The sequence below is a fragment of the Gopherus flavomarginatus genome, chromosome 1, assembly GCF_025201925.1.
Source record: "Gopherus flavomarginatus isolate rGopFla2 chromosome 1, rGopFla2.mat.asm, whole genome shotgun sequence".
Taxonomy (NCBI): Eukaryota; Metazoa; Chordata; order Testudines; family Testudinidae; genus Gopherus; species Gopherus flavomarginatus.
In genome coordinates, this window is record NC_066617.1 from 236,017,701 (window position 1) to 236,040,055 (window position 22,355).

General features: G+C 39.6%; 1 protein-coding gene across 2 annotated transcripts in view; it reads right to left on the bottom strand.

Moving 5' to 3' along the window:
* Positions 1 to 22,355, bottom strand: part of WWC3 (WWC family member 3) — a 186,140-nt gene that overhangs the window by 14,406 nt on the left and 149,379 nt on the right. For both annotated transcript variants that reach the window (XM_050963480.1, XM_050963471.1), the window contains exons 10-17: positions 22,061 to 22,150; positions 19,587 to 20,158; positions 11,736 to 11,856; positions 10,150 to 10,224; positions 8,772 to 8,858; positions 7,182 to 7,374; positions 1,477 to 1,644; positions 359 to 510 (exon numbers count right to left, since the gene is read on the bottom strand). In XM_050963480.1, coding sequence (XP_050819437.1) covers positions 359 to 510; positions 1,477 to 1,644; positions 7,182 to 7,374; positions 8,772 to 8,858; positions 10,150 to 10,224; positions 11,736 to 11,856; positions 19,587 to 20,158; positions 22,061 to 22,150 — 1,458 coding nt within the window. The remainder of the gene's footprint in view (positions 1 to 358; positions 511 to 1,476; positions 1,645 to 7,181; positions 7,375 to 8,771; positions 8,859 to 10,149; positions 10,225 to 11,735; positions 11,857 to 19,586; positions 20,159 to 22,060; positions 22,151 to 22,355) is intronic.

Below are 22,355 nucleotides of genomic sequence, written 5' to 3' on the forward strand. Positions count from 1 at the left end.
TGCAAATTACATTCTAGAAAGTGACTGCAACAATGGCATTGCAGGGTTCCCTGCTTTCTGTTTCACAATATCTCCACGTTACATGTACTCAGTTTGTAACAAAAAGACATTTTCCAACCCTTTCCTAGCTGCCATCACTGCAAATGCAACCTGGGATCTGAGAGGCAAGCTGGGTTCCTTCCTGCTTCCATGTGATGATAGGCTATAATGATCTTATACACTGAATACAGGCAGGGAGCAGAACTCAGAGTAAGGTCTGTTGTTTTTACAGTTGTATCCGAGGACAGAACCACAGTGTAAACTTCAGCCAAGATCTTACAAATTCTTTTTGATCAGGGTTTAACCTAAATATTTTTACCTCTCTGATACAGCTTCTGCCTGATCTTCCTTTCTTTCAATCTCTAGGATTTCTTCCTCTGTGTACTCCAATTTCACTCTCTCTTCTGCCAGCTCTCTCTCCACTGCTTCCAGCTGAGCTGTGGTCCTAGCTAAAAGGGCTGTCACTGCATCCTGAAAGAGAAAACGGGCTTCAAACGGAACAGCTTAAACCAGGACTTAGCTTTTATGGAATATTCAGAATAAAAGAAGTGTGACCTGAATCATGACTTTATATTCACCAGGTAATAGGTAAAGGTAATAACTGGAGATATATCAATCTCCTAGAACTGGAAGGGACCTTGAAAGGTCATCGAGTCCAGTCCCCTGCCTTCACTAGCAGGACCAATTTTTGCCCCAGGTCCCTAAGTGGCCCCCTCAAGGATTGAACTCACAACCCTGGGTTTAGCAGGCCAATGCTCAAACCACTGAGCTATCCCTCCCAGCAAAGAGGGTGACCAAAACAAAAATGCTGTTCAGTTACTGGAACTCCCCAAAGAGGTGGAAGCCTTTCATTGGGAAAGGGTGAATGTTTTATGTTTATTTTAAATAGCAGTAATAGGATTAGGGTTGAGCACTCACATAAGTGCTTGCAGGATCTGAGCCTGTATTCCAGCAAAGTGTGGAAAACTGGGTAAGATTTGTGATTTCTTTTAAAGATACTGCAAAATGTAAGATATTTTCAGATTCTTGAGGAGTATCAGCGTATACAACCGGAAGAAAACACAGCCTAATACTAATAGTCTTTCAGAGAAAGGAATTAACCAGTTACAATGTAGTGTTCCTTACACTGGAAAAAATAAGTTTAATACTTCTGTTTTAGAAAATACTTTCAAAATATTGGTTTTTAAATCATTAACAGAACAGAAAGCACTCTCCCATATTGGAAAACTATATTTTCTACTAAAATTCAGTGGTTCTGAAACTTTGTATGACGACTATTTTCTGTAGCCTAAATGCTGCAGATTAGTTGAACAATTTAGCAGGGAAAAATCAGACTTCTTTTCAAGGCACACATTTCTTCTGCTTTGATTATCTGTGCACATATGATTTAGCATTCTATTATAATAGAAGAAACATTTTGCTCCTTCCTGGTCGTACCGATTTCACTGTAGCTGTATTTCCAGAACTCTGTGGAGTGCTTTCTTCACACTGGTTTTTGTCCTTCACCCTTTGTGGGTCTGAACCAGTGAATATCTGGATGGGATACCAATGAAGCTGCATCTCAGTGGAACTCTCATGATCAGCCAGGCTAATCTGAGCAATACCCTGTAAAAATGATAGGCCAAAATAAGCAAAGAAAACAATATAACGCTTCCCATTCACAAAACTGTCCCATTTAATAGAAATACTGCATCAATATAGTGCACCTTACGGGTGACTTGAAATGGAAAAAAATTATTAAGTCTCCCTTGTTTTGCATATTTATGATGTATAAAAAAATACTTTCTTCCCACCCCGCACACCTAAAAAAGAGAAGGGTTTTGTTTTTAAATTGAGTCTAATTGCTAAGTTTGATGTTCCTGAGGTTTACTGGACACTGTATTAGCAATCTCAGCTCTTAATCTTTTACAAAGACAGCTTTTCGTTCAAGTGTTTATTCATATATTTGAGTTAAATTGTCATTAATGAAAAAAATTAATCTGAATAAAAATCACTACTGTTCTCAGTTAATCAAGTTTCCTTTGCAAGATCTCTCTAATGTTATAATTCTACTGGTTTACAGGAAGGTGGGAGGGCCACGAATATTGCTATGTAAGGGCTTGGCTACACTTGAGAGTTACAGCGCTGGTGGTGGCTTTACAGCGATGTAACTTACTCCCCGTTCACACTGGCAAGGCACATACAGCGCTGTATCTCCCTGGCTACAGTGCTGGTTGTACTCCACATGAACGAGAGGAATATAGAGAACAGTGCTGGTGCTGCAGTGCCAGTGTAAACAGTGATTAATGTTATTACGCTGTAACTGACCTCTGGAATTTTCCCATAATGCTTTTAACTAAAGAACTCTCTTTGTTTTGTTGTGAACTCGGGGCTCCCGGAGCTGCTTACCTAAAAAACAAACACAGCAATTGTTTGCTCGAGCAGAGGCAGGCAGGGAATGTCCACAGTTAGTGTTTGCTTGAGGAGAGAAACAGCACGGCGGGGGCGGGGGAAGGAATCCGTCGGAGCAGCTGCTTATCTGGTCTGAAGGCTATTTGCATTCAGTGAATGAGAGATGGGTGGGAGAAGGGATCGGAACTTGCAAGGCAGGGAGCTGACAGTGTCAGCTCCAAAAATCCACTCTCTCCCTCTCCCCCATGCTCCCTATCACATTCCACCCCACCCTCCTCTTTTGAAAAGCACGTTGCAGCCACTTGAACGCTGGGATAGCTGCCCATAATGCACCACTCCCAACACCGCTGCAAATGCGGCCAACTGCAGCTCTGGTAGCTGTCAGTGTGGCCACACTGCTGCGCTTTCCCTGCACAGTTGTACGAAGACAGCCTTAACTCCCAGCGCTGTACAGCTTCAAGTGTAGCCAAACCCTAAAAAACAAGTAGTCAAAACTTTCAAGCTTTCCTTATACATCATAAAGAAGCCAAATAGGGTATAAACAAAATTTGTTTCCTTTGTAAGTCACCTTTGATGCCCCAAATTCAAGGGGGCAACAAAGAGGGATGAAGTGATCCTAACTAAATGTATGAGTTTTAATTATTTAGCCTAATTCATCCATCTACAACTTATGTGTTTATCTAGCTAGCAATGGGACTTTACATTTCTATGCTATGACTCTACCAGCAGGGGTCTCTTTCATTGAAATGAGTTATGTAAAAAGTACAGCTTAGATCTCTCACAATACAGGTTGGCTGAAGAAGTGTCTCTAATAGTACAGTAAGCTAGTAAATGTGTTCAGAAATTGTAATTTAACTTTAAGCAGATTTTAAAAAAAGAGTTAATTAGAAAACATGTAAAGTATTTATTTTATTGTGTTTCCATGCCAAAAGTTCCCCGGGGCTCTGTTTAAACAGATGGACAGAGGACAAGGGACAAATGACTTTGAAATGAACAAAAATAAAATATATTGGGAAATAAAATTGTTATATCCGCCACAGTTTATGTCAATATTGCATACCATAAAGGAAGACACTATTCATTTGGTATATTTGTTGCATCAGCAAAAAAAAGGACTGTCGTGTTCCACAGCTGGTATTTATTTTGGCTCAATACTAGAGAAAAACATCTTTTGCAGATACTGACACTAAACATCAAAGGCAGAGGGTCCTATTAGAGACGTTTGTATTTTTAAAGGCACAAACATTCCTCCAGGAGAAAGCTCTGACAGTCAGAGACAGATTAGTTGAGTCAAACAAGGACTTCAAGATAGAAGCTGTACAGTAACTTTCATACCCGTACTTCTTTCCTATATCAGTGAAGTCGAGGGCTACTTGGGAGAAAAGACAGTTAGAAAAGAACTGGTGTTCTTCGAGATGTGTTGCTCATGTCTATTCCACAATAGGGGTGCGTGCTCTCCATATGCACTGGCGTTGGAAGTTTTCCCCCTAGCAGTACCCATAGGGGAGTGCCCCTAGCTGTGCACTTAGCTGCGCGCTCCCCCCACCCTCAGTTCTTGACATGCCCCATGGATAGGGAGCGGTGCCGACTAGTAGACGGCATTGGGGGGGGGGGGCGCCGCGCATCGACATCTCGGTGCCGACTCGGAGCACAGAGTCAGGGTTAACACTGATTCCAGGAGGATGGCCCGGAGCCTAAAGTGTCTCTCTCTCTCTCTCTCTCAGTCCGAGGCTTAAACAACTTTCAAATCTTACAGCGATTGCTGAGATGAGTTTCACCCAAACAGTGTAAACAGTCCACGTGTGAATCACTCACTGGCATCGGGCTCCTACAAGTGTCGCACAACTTAAAACCCCGGAGCGGGGCATGCCCTGGTCTGGGCGCACTAGCTAAACTAAACTAAAACTAATCAAGTACTAACTACAGGTCACATACACTGAACGAACAAGAGTTCTGGGGACAATCTACAGCAAAGCTGGAGCAGAGCAGTTCCAAAGCACCTTCACTAACGGCGAGAAGGAACTGAGGGTGGGAGGAGCATGCAGCACCCCTTATACCATGCCATGGAGACACCACTCTAGGGGTTGCTAGGGGCGCTCCCCTACGGGTACTGCTGGGGAAAAACTTCCAACACAGGTGCATGTCGCGAGCAGGCACATCTACTGTGGAATACATATCAGCAATCACTCGAAGAAGAACATTTCTTAATTTCTCTCTCCATGGGATAAGAGAGAAGATCCTTTCAAGGACTAAGAACTAGTTAAAAGACAGGGAACAAAGGATAGGAATAACTGGTGAATTTTCAGAATGGAGAGGGGTAGCTAGTGGTGTTTCCTAAGGGTCAGTCCTAGGACCAATCCTATTCAGCTTATTCATAAATGATCTGACAGAAAAGGGTAAAAAGTGAGGTGGCAAAGTTTGCAGATGATACTAAACTGCTCAAGATAGTTAAGACCAAAGCAGACTGTGAAGAACTTCAAAAAGATCTCATAAAACTAAGTGACTGGGCAACAAAATGGCAAATGACATTTAATGTGGATAAATGTAAAGTAACACACATTGGGAAAAATAACCTCAACTATACAGACAATACAATGGGGGCTAATTTAGCTACAACTAATCAGGAAAAAGATCTTGGAGTCATCGTGGATAGTTCTCTGAAGACATCCATGCAGTGTGCAGCGGCAGTCAAAAAAGCGAACAGGATGTTAGGAATCATTAAAAAGGGGATAGAGAATAAGATGGAGAATAGCTTATTGCCCTTATATAAATTGATGTTACGCCCACATCTTGAATACTGCATACAGCTGTAGTCTCCTCATCTCAAAAAAGATATACTGGCATTAGAAAAGGTTCAGAGAAGGACAACTAAAATGATTAGGGGTTTGGAACGGGTCCCATCTGAGGAGAGATTAAAGAGGCTAGGACTTTTCAGCTTGGAAAAGAGGAGACTAAGGGGGGATATGATAGAGGTATATAAAATCATGAGTGATGTGGAGAAAGTGAATAAGGAAAAGTTATTTACTTGTTCCCATAATATAAGAACTAGGGGCCACCAAATGAAATTAATGGGCTGCAGGTTTCAAACAAATAAAAGGAAGTAGTTCTTCACACCGCGCACAGTCAGCTTGTGGAACTACTTGCCAGAGGAGGTTATAATGGCTAGGACTATATCAGGGTTTAAAAGAGAACTGGATAAATTCATGGAGGTTAAGTTCATTAATGGCTATTAGCCAGGATGGGTAAGGAATGGTGTCCCTAGCCTCTGTCTGTCAGAGGGTGGTGATGGACGGCAGAAGAGAGATCACTTGATCATTACATGTTAGGTTCACTCCCTCTGGGGCACCTGGCACAGGCCATTGTCAGTAGACAGGATACTGGGCTGGATGGACCTTTGGTCTGACCCAGTATGGCTATTCTTATGTTCTCTTGTTTAATCAAGGCTGAATTGAGTTTTGAATTTTTTCTGTGGGTAAAATCACTAACTGGGGTGGTACAGGCATCAATGGTGGCAGAGAAAGATGAACATGATACATGGATAAAAAGCATGGAGAAAGAAGGCCATGATCATCATCTTTGAACAGTTTTTGGAATGACAACACAGGAGGTCATCACTGAGTATGAAGGACAAGTTCACAACTGAAAGAGTATGTAAGGATATCCATTTTCAGGCCACTAAGAAAGGATGGTTTGTATACAACACTTTGAACTATTATTTTGTCAATTTTTGGTGGCAGCAGCAACTATATAATTCTTTTACCTTTTCCAACACAATAATTTTCTAAGTAATAATATATTAGTATTCTTAATCTACCAAGTCTCACAGGAATTGGTGGCATCAGCACTCTATTCATTTTAGCAAGGCTCTGCATTAAAAAAGTGATGAAATACAGGCAGTCCTCAGACTTGTGACAATTGGTTCCTGAAAATTGCACTGTAAATTGAAACATTGTAAATCGGAACCGCAACCCACTCCACTGCAGGACCGAGCGTCGTAAAGTATTGTTGTAAGTTGAATCAGGGTGTCAATTCCGAAGCACTGTAAGTGCCGTTCGTCCTAAGTCAAACATTGTAAAGTCGAGGACTGCCTGTAACACCACAAATAAACAGCAAGTAATATTAAAATGCTGGCATTCTTCAAGACCAGTAACTCTTCCCTTTTAGCTCATTTCTTTTAAACATTTAAAGGGGGATTTTCACAAATTCTTAAATGAACGAGGAGCACAAGCCCACTGACTTTGAAAAATGGCTTTTGAAAATCCCATCCTTAAATTACATTACATTTAATTACAGGCAGGCAGTCCTCGACTTTACAATATTTGACTTATGACAAACGGCACTTACGATTGCTTCTGAATTGACACTCTGATTCAATTTATGACAACTGATTTTGACTTTACGATGCTTGGTCCCACAATGGAGTGGACTGTAGTTCTGAGTTATTACATTTAGACTTATGCCACAATTTTCAGGAACCAATTGTGTCATAAGTCCGAGGACTGCCTGTACTTCTTGTTTATAAGACAGACCTCAAACAAACAATTCTATCAGTTATTCTTGTTATCTACAAAGAAAAATAGCCCTGATTATGACTAATACAAAGAGATGCTCCATACCACTCCCTTCAAATTCCAGCTACACTTCTCTTATGCTTAAGAAAAAAAATTAGTCCTTCTGGTGTCCTTTGCTGATACGGAAGTTACTGTTATTAACAATACCATACTATTTTTCAGGAAAAATGGACCACTTACCAAGAGTTCTTCTTGCTGCTGGTGGTCAATTGAACAAATATACAGCTGCAGCGATTTTAATTTCAATGCACTTGAATGCACAGGGATTCGGAAAACTTCATTAAATATTAACGGCGTTTGGAATTCCAAAGCTCTAGAGCAGTAAGTGGTTGGTGTGCCTGACTCTAGTGGAGGTAAGTAAACTCGAACATGTCTGGGAACAGCAAAACAAGCCAAAACCAGTTTCTAAAAATCAAACTGAACAATAAAAATAAATGTAATTTCTACATTCATGACACACACTTGCATCTCTTCATTAAGGGAGTTTAGTCTTGCATTCGTAAAATGAAAAACACAAAGCTGAGCAGTTCTTCCACTTTCCAACACTACTGATTAACCCAGAGACATTACAATATAGCTACTGTTATTGTGTCTTGTTGCGCCTCCCCAGAGTTTTGCCTGAAAAGTTAGGTGGGAGACGAAGAAAAAAAGAGTCACGGAGAGTGCCTTACGACTGACAATCCATTACCTGCTTCTTTCACCAATGAAACTCCAAGCCCAAATTAGTAGTCACTACCTTTCTGGATGACTTTCACTATACATGGCTCTCTTCAGAGACTATCAAAAACTCTCTTATTACACAGGAGAATGTGTTGAACAATACAAGATGATCACCTTCTCTTTACCATCCCCTTCTATTCCCAAGAAAACCAAACCTTTGTATTTATGTATGGCACAGACTAACAATAGGACAGTGACCCAACTTATTTTGAAATTATTTTTAGCTGTAGCTTTGGGGAGAGGGGCAAGAGGGGAAGGAACAAGCTTTATGATCAAGAGGCCTTATGTTACATCAAGAATCCCACTGGAATGATTTACTTTACAACAGTCATAACAATTCTACAGTACATCAACTTTCCAAAGTTTCCAGGCAAGTTCTTTGGGCAGAAATAAAACCAGACAACAGAATTTTCATGGTCCCTATTGTTTGTCATTAATTTAGAGAGATTTGTCAGCTAAGTTTCATCTGATGTTTAAATACAGAAATATAATTTCTATATCACTGGGTAAGAAATATTGTAAATACACCTAATTATAAATGTAGGTATATGTTCTATATATTGTGGCAAAGAAATGGAAGGGATAAACTGTAATGCTATTAGACCAGATATAGAGAGACTATAAATCCTCATTTTGAAACTCTGTCAGATAATTTCTTTGTTTAAATTAATTTATTAATTCTATCCCAAATGGTCTTCATAGCTGCAAAACCTACAGAAGTACACAGTGCTCCTGGGCTTTACAGCTGGATTATTACACTTAGTTAAGCATCATAAATCCTTACTTATGCGAGTAAAGGTTGCAATGATTGGGCCTCTAAGAGAACTATTTCCTTAATGGTCACTTGTTAATGTCCCTGAATATTAACACAACCCTCCTCCACCCCCCAAACTAGATGGCTATCAAAGCGTACCAAATTTTCATTCTTCCCCAAATACTCGACTATTTTATACAAACAGCATCTAGCCAGATTTATTACACATTTGTGGCTGGGGAACAAAATAAGCAACAATCTGTAATAATCAGACCTTTGGTGATATTTGAGCTTACATTTTGCAGCCTTCTTTCACAACAGGACCAGTAAAGTTCTTCAACTCTAACACATGGACTAGGAGACATTCACTTTCACCATCATGCCTGAGAAAATAAATTGGCTGAGTAAGTTAGCAGAACTCAGTATTTGGCTTGCTAGATTTGGATGGAAGAATAAAAACATTACAAGGAACAAAAACAGCTCCGTTTAGAATAAGATAAATCTTTTATGCACATGGGGTTGAATGAAATTAGCTAAAACTCTGTTGATATCCAATGTGATTCTGGGTATCACGTTCTTGTAAGAGAAACACTATTATTATAATAGTGCACTAAAGAATCTATTAGAACCAACAATATAAGAATCAAGTACTATTAAATTAAAAAAAAAATCCCATCTTTGCTCCCACGCTGCCAACCCTCAGCTACAACTGGGGCTATCTATCCACAAAAGTTGTATTGCTTTCATTATATGGCTATAGTTAGAGCAGTACAACCACCTTAATGTAGATGAGGTTGAATCAGCATGATGGTGTGTTATGCCACTAGAGTGATTTTCATATGAGAAGGGGAATAATCTAATACAGAGGCAAGGCACCTTTACACTGCTTTAACTGCATCCACACTAAGAGTTGTACCAGTGTAACTATATTGATAAACACATCTGAATGTCAGTTGCAGTTTGCCATGGTCTACATTCTTTCGCTAATTCATGCACTGTTTAAATAAGAGTTAACTTTTTCATGTCAACATGAATTTGGAAACTGAACAAACAAGTTAAATCTATTAGATGAGATTCTGTGCTGCACCTCTTAGAGGCACAGAGCAGAACTTGCAGACTAGGTGGAGGACTGCGCCGGAGGCTGAGAGGCCTCAGACATAACAGACTTGGTGGCCTGTCTAGGTGCCCATGGCTGTCATACAGTGACAGTGAAATCCTTGCAGCAGTGTGTGCTGTGACCAGCCCTCCCTGAAGTACCAGGGCTTGCAAGGTGATACGTGGGAGGCAGCCTTAAACCAGTCTTCCACTGTGCCTTATGTCACAGTAAGGGACCAGAGAAAGGGTGATGATCTCATGTGCTGAGACAAATCCTCATCATCTTACTCACACAAGAATTCCAAACAATGAAAAGGATACCGTGGAAACAGCTGGAAGGATGAAAAAGCGCAGCAAACCAAGTGCGCCTTTGCCAACTAAGGTAGAGAGAACTGAATGGAATACCTGACAGTAGTATTAATATACTGCAGTGGTTGGTGCATGATGTCCAGTAAGGGCCTGGTTCATATCCACACCCAGCTACCACTGCCCTCAGTGTTCAAAGCTTAATAGATAAGACCCTAGAAGGAGAATCCTGGTGGGCAGTATCCACTGAAGAACCCAAATATCATTACTTACAGGAATCCAACATGTATTTGTGGTTCTTCATTAGCAACAACATCACTGTAAACAGGGTCTTCGACATCCTCATTCCTACATGGGGAAAAAAAAGCCAACTGTAAACCACACGCTGATTTAGATGGGGTTTATTTTATGAATAAAATGGATATCCATTTAACACGCAAAAAAATGGATACAAGCTTTGTGACTTGTTTTGTGATCTGAAACACTGCAAATCAGAAAACATGGGAAAAGCTCATTAGGCAATCTAGGGTATGTCTAAATTGCAGGCAAACACCCACGGCTGGCCCACATCAGCAGAGAAATCTTTCCTGGGTGCTGGCTGGTGAGTCTTGCCCACTTGCTCAGGGTTTAACTGACCGTCATATTTGGGGTCGGAAAGGAATTTTCCTCCAGGGCAGATTGGCAGAGGCCCTGGAGGTTTTTCACCTTCCTCTGCAGCGTGGGGCACGGGTCACTTGCTGGAGGATTCTCTGCAGCTTGAGGTCTTCAAACCACAATTTGAGGACTTCAATAACTCAGACATAGGTTAGGGGTTTGTTACAGGAGTGGGTGGGTGAGATTCTGTGGCCTGCATTGTGCAGGAGGTCAGACTAGATGATCATAATGGTCCCTTCTGACCATAAAAGTCTATGAGTCAGGCTAGCAGGGTTCGGCCTGCAGGACCATAAAAGCTCCAGCCCAGGGATCCTGTGAGGAGGAAAGGTTCCAAAGCCCGGGATCCAGCCCAAACCCAAACATATACACTGCAGTTTTATAGCTCTGAAGCCCAAGCCCAAGTCAGCTGACACAGGCCAGCCACAGGTTTATTACTGCCATGTAGACGTACCCATAGCTAGGCTCCTGCCACTACAGGAAATTCAGCTCTATGTTCTACAGTGGTTACACTATACCAGTGTCAAATGATTCAAGGAATTGGCCTTCTACAGCTTCTCTGGAAAAACTATTCCACAGTCCAAGAGCTGTCACTTTTAAAATGATTTTTTCCCAGATATTCTCTCCTTGATTGCTGTTTTACAGAATTTACACACTTGTATATTGTTATACATCCTCCCCTTAATCATCATTTGGCCAAACTATTCATTTTAGTTTTACAATTTTCCACATAAGTCAATTATTCCTTCCCTTTAGTCATTTTTGTTACCCTTCTGTTTCCAGAACTGTAATTAGTATTTTGTAAAATATTGTTTTCATGTTGATAAAATACAAATAAAATACACAATGATAGATGCTGAAATCAGAAAGGTGTTAGGACAGGATGAAACAGCCAAAATAATTCAGCAAGAGGAAAAAGCAGCATTTTACAAGTACAAGAGAAAAAATCTTATAGATTGTCAGGAATGGTACAGAGGTGGAAGTGACATACTAACACCTGTGAAAATGACAGTGGAATGGCACGTAGCCAGCCTCCATTCTTTCTAAAGCATTTTAACCTAATATTCTTACATTATAAAGTATTAGGCATTATCATATATCCAATAAGAAAAAATAATACCTATTTTAGAAATTTACAAACTATTTTTGCAGACTTTATGTGGCAGAAAAAGGACATTTCCAATTTATTGCGCATTTATACACCTGACCTTTTGCTTAAAGCTTCAAACACGCCACTGTCACTAGCCAGTGAATAATCGGATAGACATGCTGAGACTCGCCTGGCTCGCCTCGCCGACCTTCTTGCACTGTCTTCGCGTAGAGTTACGGCTATAATGGAGGGAAAAAATTAAAGAAAGAGTCAGGTCGAGGCAGTCCCTCACAATGCATTATATAAAAAGCAAATTTAATATCTCTTAAACTGCCCAAACAAACATACTGTTGATGTAAATATAATTACACATGCTGCAACATTATTGCAACTTAGAAAAATACGTAAAATGGATTGGAGTTACTTTGCTGAAGAATTTAGGAAGCACGTTAATGGTTAATTTCTCCATAACAAGATAAAATATAAACTGATCTCATCACTATGCAATGTATTTCTGAAAGAACTGCCACCACCAATGGGCTAAGCCTTAAACTGCCTCCACCCCAGCATATATACGCACACTATATCCTAATAGTAGGATTTACCTCTTAACCACTCCTTTATAAGTATGTGACACATTGGAAATATCCATAATGCCTATTTATTTTAACCTAGCTAAAAAGGAAAGATTTAGGAAGTAATTTGCTGTTGGTAGTATAGGGTTTTTATTTGTTTTTTTAAATATTAATTCCCCAACCACAAATCAAACTGGCTTGATCAGATCATAATATCAGGTTCTACTGGCAGCATGAGGCACACTGTCAAAATGGATCTGAACCTGACAAGAAGAGCTGGATGACCTTTTTTTAAAAATAAAAAAATTGAAAAATGATGAAAACAAAAAAAAATTATATTTCCCTTTTCCCCACCCCTTATCAGCAAACTCAATAAACAAAAATAGTACGGACAATCACTTTCACATCATAAGGTACACAACAGAATGTATGCAAAATAGTTTTGTATATACAAGAGAGGATTGCAGTGTAGAACCTCAAATGGGCATGCACAAGTGACAGTGCTCAAGAACTGAGTGCATATGCAAAGTTCCACACATTCAAAAGGCCCTATATGTTCTGAAATTCCATGTCTTGAGTCTGAGAGATAAACTGATTTACTTAAGTGTTTCCTCATTGCACAGGTATCACACATGATCTTTCCAAACTTAATTTCCTTTCCCTCAAAGACAGAATTAAAACAGAAAGTAGGAAAGCAACTAAAAACTTTTTAAGGAAGGTGAGTAGTGAGATGTGGCATTCACAAGTGGGGGAAAATAGAAACATATCATTCCCCTGTCTATCCATGCTGAGATATTTCAAGGGGTGGTTTTGAGGTGCATCAAACTGCAACAAGCAATCCTTTAAGGCAACTGGTTTTTCTGCACGTGCATGGATGGTAGTGGACAGTACATTGGAAAAAAAAATGATCAAAGCATACAGCCTATTACAATGAAGTACATAATGTATATCCTACGACAAACAAATAGCACAATTAAATAAGTGCATTCTAAGGATTAATTATTTTAATGAATGCCAGTAAAACATTAATATTCATGAAGGATGAAAAGCACCCCCCAGTGCAAGGGGCTAGCACACTGCTGGGCATACATGATGCAGAGGCCTTGGGCAGATCCTCTGCACTAAGGTGAATCGCAGCCCCTTTTGAGTGTAATATGAAGAGGGCTATAACGTCATGCTCACGAAAGCCTTCAAATTACTACTGCATGTGCGCAGCTACTGGTTTTCAAATATCAGTACTTGCTGTCACCAGAAAACTTTGGTCGGGATTAAATTAATCACATTTTTCAAGCTTCTACTGGACAACTTCATGATAGAGTTGAGCTGTCACCTAGATCAATAGGTCTCAACCAGCACTACACGTACCAGTGCAGGTACACAGAGGTCTTCTAGAGGGTACATCAAGTCATCAAGATATTTGCCTAGTTTTACAACAGGTTATGTAACAAGCACTAGCTAAGTCAGTACAAACAAAAATTTCATATTGACAATGACTTGCTCATATTGCTCTATACACTGAAATGTAAGTACAGTATTTATATTCCAATTGATTTCTTTTCCAATTGATTTCTTTTATAATTATATGGTAAAATGAGAAAGTGAACAATTTTTCAGTAATAGTGTGCTGTGAAACTTTTGCATTTTTATGTCTGGCTTCATAAGCAAGTAATTTTTAAGGTGAGATGAAACTTGGGGGTGCAAAAGATATCATGCTCCTGAAAAGGGTACAGTAATCTGGAAAGGCTGAGAGCCACTGATCTAGATGACTTACCTCATTGGAAGCCTGATATACGTTACAAACTCAAACGTTAAGAAAAACAATGTATTTTGAGACTTGCAAAAGGTGAAAAGACCTGTGCAGAATATAGAATTCAATCAACTAGATCAGGGTTCGGCAACCTCTGGCGTGTGGCTAGCCAGGGTAAGCACCCTGGCAGGCCGGGCCAGTTTGTTTACCTGCCGCATCCGCAGGTTCGGCCGATTGCAGCTCCCACTGGCTGAGGTTCGCTGTCCCAGGCCAATGGGGGCAGCGGGAAGCCGTGGCGACCAAATCCTTCAGCCCATGCTGCTTCCCGCAGCCCCTTGGTGAGCCGCATGCCAGAGGTTGCCGACCCCTGAACTAGATGCAAGAGGATCCAAGTGTTTGCCTTTGTGGACCGATAACAAGCCATGTCTGCCCTCCTCCAAATCTAATGTTTCTAGCTAGCTATATCTACCTGGGAAATTTTGACCTTCAATCAGGAGTGTCCCAATCTATTCCTAAATCAGCAAAAGTGTCTTTGAGTTTGAAGAAAGAATTAAGCTCTCCGGGATCATTGCTTCACATCTCAATTGTCCGGTAGAGATCATTATGCAACACAAAGCATTTCAACCTTACCAAAAATACAAGCAAACTTCTCAGCTCCAGTTAATTAGAGCAAGCAAAGGACTGAAGAAACGATATTCAAACTATGATGAAGTTTGCATAATACCCCACTATGAGGCCTTCAGGATGGTGTGCGACATTTTTTTTTTTATGCTACTCATTTTATTTTTTGGTTTGTCTACATGAAAAAGTAGCATCAGCATAATTTAAGGTGTGAAATTGAAGTAGTACATTTTAACCAGTGCAAAAGGCTGGATGGACACTCTTATTTTAGTATAAGAGCATCTCACTTTGGATTAGTTTAAGTCAATCAGAAACAGTTTCAGCTAGATTGATATAAGCCACTTTTACATCACAATAAGAGTCCAAAAAGCCTTTTGCACCTATGTAACTGTATCAGTTTAAACACCAACTTAAGTTACAGTGGTGCAATTTTTCACTACATGGATGGCTTGTGTGGATATAGGAGATGAAAGTAAACCCTGTAACTATAATAGGCACTTTGCAAGCTCTCTGCTTTGGCTGTCATCTTTTGGAATCTGTCCAGAGAAAAAAAATTGATCTCAAAATGCAACATGGTAAAGTCATGAAAAAGTGTTGTTACAACAATGTTGCAATTTACTAATGTTTTTCTTGCTGCCTGGAGGCCACGGAAACACCTGATAATATCAGGAAAATCCCACAGAATTTGCGAGAGGTGGCAAATGTCAGAACATGCCTTTGACTAGAAAATCAACATGAAAAGTAGCTTGACAACCAGAAAGTAACATCAGGTTTTGGATCTCATGTAATGGGATTGACTACAGGTTTTAGTCAAACAGAGTGGGAAACTGAAAAGTTTTATTTAAAATAAAATTTGGTATTTCTAGTGTAGAGGCAGCATCTCATCTCTTCTAACTTACTCCATATCTTAGAAATTTGGATAAGAAATACTGACCTACATTTTCAGAAATGACTCGATTTTGGGTCAGCTGATATGCCTTAAATGGACCTGGTTTCAGAAAGTTCTGAGAATCTACTATCTGAAAAAGTGGACTTTTTAAGATCTCTCAAACTAGCTGTTAAATAACCAAGGAACGAAAATTACCAGCTGTTTTTGAGAATGTAACCCATGTTTCATGAACTTGGACTTTATGTGCTTTGTATCAGCTCAAAATGCATTTTAATAGCAGAGTTAAACTGTCCCCAGAAAATAAACTTATAAGGGGGACATAAACAGACCCTAATCTGCAGTGGTACTGTTGGGCATTATCAAGATATAATAAAGCTGAAGCTTACAGAAAAGTTTTTTTGAGAAGTCATCCACAGCCATGAATATAATGTTTAGTCGACATAGCAAAAACTTAAGTATCTCATGATGATTAAACATATATATTGTGATACCTAAAATCAAATGTAGCTCAGCCACCCTCTTCTCCACATGCAAGTCATACAGAACATACACACTACACACAAAAACACGCTAAGCATTACAGGCAAAACCAGCATAATAAGTAATTCCAGGTTCACTTACAGTTAATTTTTCTGCAGTGCCGCATGAGAAACAAGATACAAAATGAAAAGCACATGGTGATAAATCAATTGTTCAATCTATGCCAATGCTTTTTATACAAAAGATTATTTAGACATTAATGGAAACTATATACCTAAATAATTGTATCTTGATCTGAATTTTCCTCAAGTTTGGTAATGTTTGGAGCAAGGATTTTAACTTGGCCCATTGTAGAGATAACAGCGAGCTGTGACATTTGGATCTAAATCCAAACTTCCCCAAAGTTCAGGGTTGTAGATATGGATTCTCTCTTTGGGTCCCTCTTTACAAGAAAGCAAAATATCCCCTCTATATTTAAATTAATATATAACTTAAACAAAATTAGTGATGGAAGTTCTTTAAATTAAAATTCACAGAAGAGGAGACAGGAAAAAATGTAAAAGTTTAAAAACTATGTTCTATTCAGATGTGATTTCTTCCCCCCTGTGATCTTTGTAAGCCTCTTCCTGCAAGTGAGTTGAATTCCATGGCTCAGTCAGGTTCTTTTTGTACACATCATGAAGTCACCACATATTTTAGCACAATTCTTAGTATATTCTCAGGAGAGATGCCAGACTGGAGGAGCAGCAGAGGTGCTGGTCAACATTTTGGTGCATAAACAAGACATTGTGTGAAGAAATCTTGCACACTAGCTGCATGCAGTAAACAAGGGACTGTTGGCTCCTCCCCCACTTCCATGAGTAATAAAGTTCATCAAAATTACTACACAATTTATTTTATTTGAATATTTAAGAAAGTTGTTTGCAGTGTTGTCAGAATTACAATTTGTTCCCTTTGCATTATGCTACGACACCAGTAGGTGGCAGCAACCAAACACTTTGCGCAAGAACTTAAAATCATAAAGCTAGCTCTAAGCCCCAGAGTTCCAATCTGTGGTATATGTTCCATCAGTTCACTTCACAACAGTTCTTCAGGTGGTATGTGAACCAATGAAGTTTGAGAAATGCTGCTTGAAAACAGCCGCTATGAAACAGAATGCAAACTATCCAAGCCAATCAATTTACAGAGTGCAAAAGAGTCAAGAGCCTCAGCAAGAAATGTGATGGGGGAACCATTTTTTCCTAAATAATTGTTTTAAAATTCACACATTAAAAGCAGCTCAACTGAACAACACCAGAATAATTCTTTGGCCTTGTACTGTTTTTCTACTTCCAGTATAAACACTGCATGCTATACACAGAGAAAAAATAGGTGAATACAGTGGAACAGGAAGCACTCTAGCGACAAAAGCAGAAAAGAATGTTTAAATGAAAGAAAAGAGAAAAGATAGGAAAGAAAACTTCACAGGGGGTGGGAAGAAGAGTATAACTGAAGCAGCATCCCAGCCTCATTACAGCCTTCCTTATCTCAGCACTCAAATCAGGTCTTCATTTCTAAGAACTATGTATAGGTAGGGACTTACCAAATTCACAGCCATGAAAAACGTGTCATGGATCTTGAAATCTGGTCTTCCCCACAAAATCTGGTCTTTTGTGTATTTGTACCCTATACTATACTATATACTTTTACCCTATGCCTTCAGAGCTGGGCGATGAGAGTGCGCTGGCTGGGCACCTAGCTCTGAAGGCAGTGCCGCCGCCAGCAGCAGTGCAGAAGTAAGGGTGGCATGGTATAAACGCATCTGCAAAACTTGCTATTTATGCCGTGACCAACCCTTGAAAAATATGTGATTTCTCCACGATTTAATATACCCCTACTCATATTCAATTTGTGATCCACTATAGCCTGCATTACCTTTTCACGATACTTAACGCTACCACCTAGCCAGTTATTCCCGATTTTGTGGTTGTGCATTTGATTTTTCTTTCCTAAGTAGTACTTTGCACTTGTTTCTATTGAATTTCATCATGTTGATTTCAGACCAATACTCTAATTTGTCAAGGTTGTTTTCTATTTGAATTCTGTTCTCCAAAGTACTTGCAACCACTCTCATCTTGGTTTCATCTGCAAATTTTATAAGCACTCCATTATCCAAGTCAGAAATAAAAATATGGAATAGTACCAAACCCAGAACTGACCCACACAGGACCTCACTAGATATGTCCTCCCAGTTTGATAGCAACCATTGATAACTACTCTTTGAATATGGTCTTTTAATAAGTTCTATACCCATGTTATACCAATTTAATCTATACCATATTTCCCTAGTTTACTTAAGAGAATATCATGTAGGACTACGTCAAAAGCCTTATTAAAATCAAGGTAGATCATATCTACAGCTCTCCCCTCTTTCCCCCCACAATTCACTAAGCCAGTAACTCTGTCAAAGAAAGAAATTAGGTTGGTTTGGTCTGACTTGTTCTTCACAAATCCATGATGACTATTCCTTATAACCCTTGGACCCTTTAGGTATTTAATAAATTTGTTCCAGTATCTTTCCAGGTATTGAAGCTAGGCTAACTGGTCTATAATTCCTCAAACGCTATTTGTTCCTCATTTTGAAGGCAGGTACTATGCACATCCTTCTCCAGTTCTCTGGCACCTCACCCATCCTCCATGAGTTCTCAAAGACAACTGGTAATGGTTTATATATGGGGAGCACCCATAATGAATGATCTATTGTGATCATTTGCAATACAAGTGGAATAGTACCTATTTCAGTACAAATGGTACATATTTTTGAAAGTGTGTTGTGGTAACCACAGATTTTAGAGTAGAGTTATTGTAAGAATAACTGCCCCTCCCCTCCTAAACTTCAAGATCTGGAAATCCCTAACAGTTTCAACCAGCTCACTTGTTTGTCTTCCCCCTAAACTCCTGTATGCGTGTCAGTTCACGTAAACAGAATAGATGCTGGGTGGCATCCATTCACCCCAATTCTGGCCCAAATAACACTCACATATAGACATTCCATACCATGTGCACACAAATCAAGGAATACAGTAACATCATAGACTTACAAGCCAGTTGTGTTTGCCTGCCTCATACAGTTGCATGCAATCTGCATGAACCAGGTAGATTTAAAAGGGGTAGTTACTGCTGTTACTTGTGTTCTCTCATTGTTTGTTCCTAATTCAGCCAGTTCACGTTGCATCCCCATGTCCCTCCATCAAACTTACTGCTATTACTAAGTGTGTTTGGCACACAGAGAGAAGTTATATCAGCTGGCACAGTCTAAGCTTGTTTAGGTTCTCTCATTCAGGATTTTTCCTAAAAAGTAAACACGCAGGCCATTTTTTTTTTAATCAACAAAATTGGCATATTTTCAGAAAAGTACTGAAGTTCCCATTAACAATTTATGTTAAAGTCTAAAAAAATTACTACATATAAAACATTCTCTGCACTTCACCTTTGAACAAAAAAAATTTTAGTTAACATCAGCTGTATAATTGTTTAAAAATTAAATTAAAAAAAGAAATCAAACTGATAGCAGATGTATATCTTCTATTATAATGCCATGCTTACATTTTTCCTGTGTTTTTCATTATCCCTTGAAGATTAGGTGAGACAAAATGGTAAAGAAGAAATCAAACTCACCTCCACCAGTTTGGATGTTTGCCAGGTGTGGTCCCATTTCTTGCAGTCCTTCATCATCCCCAGGGTAAGCAGACACCTGTGATGAAGTTGTTCCTTGGGCATCATCACCCAAAACCGAGGCCTGAGCTCTGCGCATTTCTAGGGCTCCCACACCCGCTATCTCCTCAAATCCTTCTGACATCTGGGCAAGTGGAGAATCCCGAGAAGCAGAAAGGAAGGGGGTGTCCAGAGGGGAACTTGGAGGGGACAATGATGACAAGGAGGACCGTGATGACAGGGATGCCAGGGATTGAGGAGTATCCAAGGACCTCCTTTGTTTACTGAAGTTACAATGTCCAGTGGAATCAGAGTACTGCACATCTTTACTGAGTGAATCAAATGGAATCAGGTCAAAGCGCAGATGTTGTGCATAGTCAGTAACACTGTCTGATTTGTCATACTGTGGGAGGCCATAGATGTCCGTGAAGCTGACAGAGCTTAGAGACCCTCTGCTGGACGCCAGTGATCCTCGGCTGGATGCCAGTGATCCCCTACTGCTGCCAGAAGACATTGTGAGGGTGCTAGCAGATAAACTAAAACAGAAAAAGATCCATTAATATATGAATTATATAGCTAGAAACACAGCATAGATAGAAAAATAATAACTCACATTAAAGTAGAGGATTTTACATGCATTCAGCATTGTAATACTTAGGTTAAGGCCATCTTTCTTCTCCTCCCTTGCCTTTAGGCTAAAGGTGATGAAAGTAGTATAAATGAGAACCAACTTAGGCCAGCATGCCTAAAAAGGAGAAGTGGAGCAAGAGGATCATCACATCCCTTTCCTCAAATCTGCAGATGGCTCTCTGTGGGTTTTGGTGGAAAAGTGGCCAGAGAGAGGACTGGTGAGGAAAAGTCATAGATTCATGGAGTTTAAAGCTAGAAGGGGCCATTAGTTCTCTAGTCTGAACTCCTGCGTATCACAAGCCATTATATTTCAATCAGTTGCTTCTGAACTGAGTCCAATAACTTGGTTCAAGAGGAGTAGGACATCAGCAGAACAAGGGAACAGTCACTCTATACAGCTTTATATCCAAGCAGACTCACAGAATTCCCATTTGAAAACCTTGTGGGAGCTTTCAAGTTGCAATTTCAGCACTAGCCCCATTCCTCTGCCACTCTCCAAATGTGGAGATAAGAGTATAGCAGCTGGTAAAGTGTGAACCAACAGGAGCTAGGCTCCTGCGGGTGGTGTGCTGGTGAGGTAAGGGGTCCTTAAGAGCCATCCCAAGAGGCTGATCCCTCACAGAGATGCTCTCAACCCTGTAGGATTTTTCTGTAGATCTCAGAACATCTTCATGTTTAGAGGCTGACATCCTCTGTCTCCTCCATAGCATGCAAACCCCTACTCTGTGTAACTATTGTCAGAGTAGTGAATCTCTTAGAACCTTCCAAGCACATTTCATCCTCTTGAATTTTCTCTCTCACTTCTGACTACTCTGTTTACCCTTTTATGCCAGAAATGAACCCTTTCTCTCTTCAGAGTTTGAGGTGGGGGGAGAGGGGAGGTTGGTTGGACTGTGGGTAACAGTAGTGGTTGTCTTGCTGCTGTTGCCACTGTACTCATGTTTTTCCTCCTGGTGAAAATTGTAAGATTTGCATAAAACCGACAGATTGGAAAGAGACAGTTCTGATAGTGGATGCTGGGAAGGTGCATCACTACCTTTTCTGTTTCTTCTTAGCCCAAACTCCAGTGCATCAAGTGCCTATTGTTTCTTCTTTGACATCCCTCCTCAAAATTATCTTCTCCCACAAAACATAGACCAGTAAAATGCTGCCTCCCTGATTATATATTGACTCTCCATTTACCTTCCTCTTGTCACCTAGGAGTTGCATGTCTGATTTGTACTGTCTATTTATCTTGTATTCTGTGTTGTTTTCCGGTACAGCACCAGAGACCATCAATGTTTAAGAAACAAGCAATCACTAATATGGGCTTACGAATGACACCCTGAATATAACTGAATTTTCTGTCTTTTGTCATGTGTAATTTTAAGGCTTAATCTTGTTTGTGTATAATTTTTTATTTAAAAACAAAAATAATCATAAAATGGGTTCAGCTGTATTTCTCCTTTCCACATATTATACAGACAGATCTCACTAACTTTCAAACCAGGCAGTCCTGATAGCTATTATTAAAAGTGAAAAGTCCTTTTCTCCTTTTTAATAACACTCTATCCAAACCACTGAATTTACGACACATTAAATACTTTGCTGAACTGCAAGCTGTGAATGCCTTTCAGTGCCCAGAATGTACTTAAAGAAAACAGATCAACAAAGTAGGAACCAATGCCCATCCTTTACTTATATTACAAGCATACAAAAGTAGTATGAAAAAGTAAAATGGTCTGTTCTGTTTGTATTTCTACTTTTTTTTCTGTTGAATTCAAAATTTATTAATTTTTTTTTAAAAATATTTTCTCTAAAGAACTCACCTTTTTAACTGGGAATGTAAATAGGAAGCTAAACGAGTAGCTTCTTCCAGCTGCAAAAGCAAACAATTTCTCTTCTCCTGTAACAGTATCCTATAATTAAAAATTGCAATTATTATTTTTCTTCTTTTGTTTATATTGCAGTAGTGCTCAAAATGTGCTAAGAGCTTTCCAAACACAGAAGAAGAGACAGTTCTTGTTGTATTGGGAGTAAACAATGAATCCTTTTTTAACTAACAGAATTAGTTCACTTAGGGCAATACACAGTGTTTAATCCATGACAGAACTCTCATTGAGA